Below are 4478 nucleotides of genomic sequence, written 5' to 3' on the forward strand. Positions count from 1 at the left end.
CCCCAGCCACTTCACAGGAGTGTGGACCGAATTTGACACACAGCCATGGAGTTGGAGTTACATCGTTTATATTCTGTAGCAGCATTAACGGCTAGAAAAAGCACCTCCGGCAGTGATGCTCATTTAAACAGAGAGTGCGGAAACGATGGGGCCGTACGTCGCCTTCTAGGATTTTGTAAAGTGTTTTTGAAATACCAGAAGGACAAGAGCTCAAGTTACTCTTTAGAAAGAGACACAACAGTTTGGACAGATGCCCTGCCCCTTAGGCCAGCTTTATTTTATAAATTAAACAGGAGCAGGCTTCCGAAAAAGAGTTCCCTAATTGAAACAGAACGAGAAATTGTTTCTGTGCCCGACCTACTGTTAGTCTGCAGTCACAGTGACTGGAGTGTGGCCTGGAGACTGAGAACATAAGGTGGGCAAGGAGTGGAATGGAGAGAATCGAGCATTCCCGAATAGAAAAGGCGGGGGGGAGAAATTCAGCACAGGGTCGGGGTTAAGAACCACCTCACCAATTCCACACAGGGACTTGGAAGTTGAAGAAGCAGTGCAGTTTCTCATGATCATTTGCACAGCATCAAACAACTTGGAGCATGAATCAGACAGCCATCAGCCCGCCCGCGCGGAGAAAAAGGGCAGACCACGCACAAAACTGTCCAGTTTGGTACGGAACAGTTCGCTCTGAATGGGCTCGTTCATACTGCACAGGGGGTTCTTCACCACAAACTCAACAAGGATCTGGGAGGGAGAGAGGAGAAGATAATTAGAATCCGGTCTGTAACTCACTCCCAGGGATCTGTTATTCTGCACACAGACCACCCCGAGCCCCTCGATTAGAATCCGGTCTGTAACTCCCTCCCAGGGATCTGTTATTCTGTACACAGACCACCCCGAGCCCCTCGATTAGAATCCGGTCTGTAACTCCCTCCCAGGGATCTGTTATTCTGTACACAGACTACCCCGAGCCCCTCGATTAGAATCCGGTCTGTAACTCCCTCCCAGGGATCTGTTATTCTGTACACAGACTACCCCGAGCCCCTCGATTAGAATCCGGTCTGTAACTCACTCCCAGGGATCTGTTATTCTGTACACAGACTACCCCGAGCCCCTCGATTAGAATCCGGTCTGTAACTCACTCCCAGGGATCTGTTATTCTGTACACAGACTACCCCGAGCCCCTCGATTAGAATCCAGTCTGTAACTCCCTCCCAGGGATCTGTTATTCTATACATTGACCACCCTAAGCCTCTCAATCCGATTCCGTCTGTAACTCCCTCGCGGGTATGTTGTCCTTGTTGATACTCTAAGCCAGGAAATGACAATATTGCGTTTGGATTTACTATTTTACTGTATGGTTTACTGTTTGGAAGATCAGGACCAACAGAACTGTTGTCAGTGTCACTCATTCACAAAGCACTCCACAGTCGCTTGCTGCTCTCCACCAGCCCCAAGTGGCCACCCCGAGTATAGCCAGCCAGCCCTGCCAACATACAGTGGGAGAAAGAAACAGCTAGTCTCAGAGATAATGGGAACTGCTGATGCTGGAGAATCTGAGATAACGCGGTGTAGAGCTGGATGAACACAGCAGGACAAGCAGCATCAGAGGAGCAGGAAGGCTGATGTTTCGGGCCTAGACCCTGCCTCAGAAAATGGGGGAGGGGAAAGGGGCTCTAAAATAAATAGGGAGAAAGGGGGAGGTGGATAGAAGATGGATAGAGGAGGAGATAGGTGGAGAGGAGACAGACTCGACCACGTCCTGACACCTTTACTGGCTCCATCCCCATCTCTGACCTGCCTGGCTCCCCTCCACCTATCTCCTCCTCTATCCATCTTCTATCCACCTCCCCCCTCTCTCCCTATTTATTTCAGATAGCCCCTCCCCTCCCCCATTTTTGAAGAGTCTAGGCCCGAAACATCAGCTTTCCTGCTCCTCTGATGCTGCTTGGCCTGCTGTGTCCATCCAGCTCTACACCTAGTTATCTCAGGTTCTCCAGCATCTGCAGTTCCTACTATCTCTGAACTCGCATTTATATATTGCTTTTCACCACCACTGGCTATTGAATTCGCTTACCAGCCGATGAAGTTTTTTCTTTGGAAGTGTAGTCACTAACGTAACGTTGGAAATGGTGCACCTAATGCAAGCTCCCGCAAACAACAACCTGACAACCTGCTTTTCTAAAGAGAAGAAATTGTGTGGACTGAGGGCTACGTATTCTGGGTGGAACTTGATGACAGTGTAATGGCTGCAAGGCCTTTCACGTCCACTAGGGGGAGGGTTGGTTTAAGTTTGCAACCGAAAGACAGCATATTCAACAGGGCAGCATTCCCTCGGCGCTGCCACTGGGAACGTAGACCAGGAGGACACTGGTGAGGCCTCTTCTGGACTACTGTGCCCAGCTCTGGTCGCGCTGTTACAGGAAGGATATATTCAGCTGGACGGGGTTCGCAAGGGATTTACCAGGATATTGCCGGGTATGGAGAGTTTGAGTTCTAGGGAGAGGCTGGGACTTTTGTCCCCCTCGAGTGTAGGGGGCCGAGGGGTGACCTTATAGAGGTTTATAAAATCACGAGGGGTACACAGAGTTAATAGCAGATGTCTTTTCCCTGGGGTGGGGGGGGGGGGATTTCAAGACTGGGGGCATATTTTTAAGGTGAGAGCAGAAAGATTTAAAAGAGACAGGAGGGGCAATTTTCTTTTAAAATACAGAGAGTGGTTCATGTGTGGAATGAACGTCCAGGGGAAGTGGTGGATGTGGGCACAGTTACAACATCTAACAGGCATTTGGATAAGTACATGAACAGGAAAGGTTTGGAGGGACATGGACCAGGAACAGGCAGGTGGGGGCTAGTTTAGTTGGGATTGTGGTCAGTACAGACTGGTTGGGCTGAAGGGTCTGTTTCCTTGCTGTATGATGATGGGCTCGTGTGCCTGGGCTCCAGCGTATGCCGTGGGATTCTGGAGGTGAGGGATAGCAATGACGGAATGAGGGACAGTCAGACGGGCAGAGTGGCGGGAAGGAGAGGGATACAGAAGAGCTCACCGTGCTGTAGATCTGACTGAGAACGTCTCGGATGTTCCCGACCCCGAGGTCAGTGTTCATGACAATCTTGATGCCCGTCGCGGTCTCGTAATAATGCAGCTTGTATTTGCTTGTCTGAAAGGACAGGAAGCCATCTCGACTGCTCCAGAACATTAAGGAGCTTTCATTGCTGTAACACCCACTAATAACCCTGCGGCATTCCACCCCCTCACAGGCAGTGACTGGTATCCTACACTGCAACACGGCAAACAGCAAAATCCCACAAAGGATAACAGGGAAATGTCTTTCTTCCATGTGTTGCCAGACGAATAGATAGGACCCCAGGGTCCCTTCAGATCTCTCTCACACACCTCAGGGGCATCAGCTGAGGGAACAAACTCAAATGTCCGGACGGTTCGCCCCGAACCCAGGATAGGCAGGGCCCGGAGGTGGGAGAGCCACTGTGGACCCTCCCGAGCTTTAAACGACTGAGGATGTGTCCAGCCAACACAGACACAGAAGGGAGCAGGAAACCACAGGAGGGTGGGTCATGCCTGCTGCCCCCTTCACCCCCCCGTAAGGTAATCAATCAGCACCTTGTCGTAACAGCACCAGAGAACCATGTCTGCACAGATCGGGAACAGTGTAGAGTGAGCTTTACTCCGTATCTAACCCAGTGCTGTCCCTGTCCTGGGGAGTATTTGATTATTTGATGGGGGGGGGGGGGGTGGAAACAGCGTAGGGGGAGCTTTGTGTCTAACCATGTGTTGTTGGTCCCACCGACAGCGATGTCTGACAATTGGTTTGTTCGGGGACACAGCAGAAAAAGGATACAAATCGACAGGAGACATCTTGTTGACAAAGGATCGGATGGAGAACAGCATTCCGTACATCAGCTGGTATTCCTAGAGAAGGCAGACAGTGCACATCATTCCACTGAATTCACATGCCTTGTGGGCTGCTTTCTAATGCTCTGTCCACAATATGAGCTCTTCGAAAAGAGGAAATGTTACTAGCCAAAGTCCCCAATCCACTCAATATTTTCTAAAGCTCTCGAGCATTGACGTCAATGATGGAATAAAGTCTTCACCCAGGCCTTGCTCGTCTTCAGCGAGGGCCTAACAAGTAATTCCGAGGGTCCGCAGCTCAGTGAAAGTGGCAAAAAGGTGTTTCAGCTAACAATGACGTTTTGCTGAATTTTTCATCTCGCACTCATCAGGACACAGTGCGAGGATGCCACATTTCAACACAACAGTTTACCAGTATATTTCCATGGGACGGTAGTTTTGAGTTATAAAGAAAGGCTGGATGGGCCGGGATTTTTTCCCCACTGGAGCAACGGAGCTCGAGAAGTGACCTACAAGGTTTGTAAAACCACGAGGGGTATAGGTAGGGTTAGCGGTGGCTTTTCTGTAGGGTGGGGGGGGATTTGAAGTCTAGGGGACACGTTTTAAAATG

General features: G+C 50.2%; 1 protein-coding gene across 1 annotated transcript; it reads right to left on the reverse strand.

The window, feature by feature from the left end:
- Positions 1-241: 241 nt before the first annotated feature.
- Positions 242-3966, reverse strand: LOC125448614 (trafficking protein particle complex subunit 1). Its single transcript, XM_059644277.1, has 3 exons — positions 3855-3966; positions 3042-3180; positions 242-738 (listed from the first exon to the last, which is right to left on the reverse strand). The coding sequence occupies exons 1-3, from the start codon at positions 3911-3913 to the stop codon at positions 610-612; spliced, it is 327 nt and encodes a 108-aa protein (XP_059500260.1). The 5' UTR covers positions 3914-3966; the 3' UTR covers positions 242-609.
- Positions 3967-4478: the final 512 nt, after the last annotated feature.

The sequence above is a fragment of the Stegostoma tigrinum genome, unplaced genomic scaffold (genome assembly GCF_030684315.1).
Source record: "Stegostoma tigrinum isolate sSteTig4 unplaced genomic scaffold, sSteTig4.hap1 scaffold_645, whole genome shotgun sequence".
Taxonomy (NCBI): Eukaryota; Metazoa; Chordata; class Chondrichthyes; order Orectolobiformes; family Stegostomatidae; genus Stegostoma; species Stegostoma tigrinum.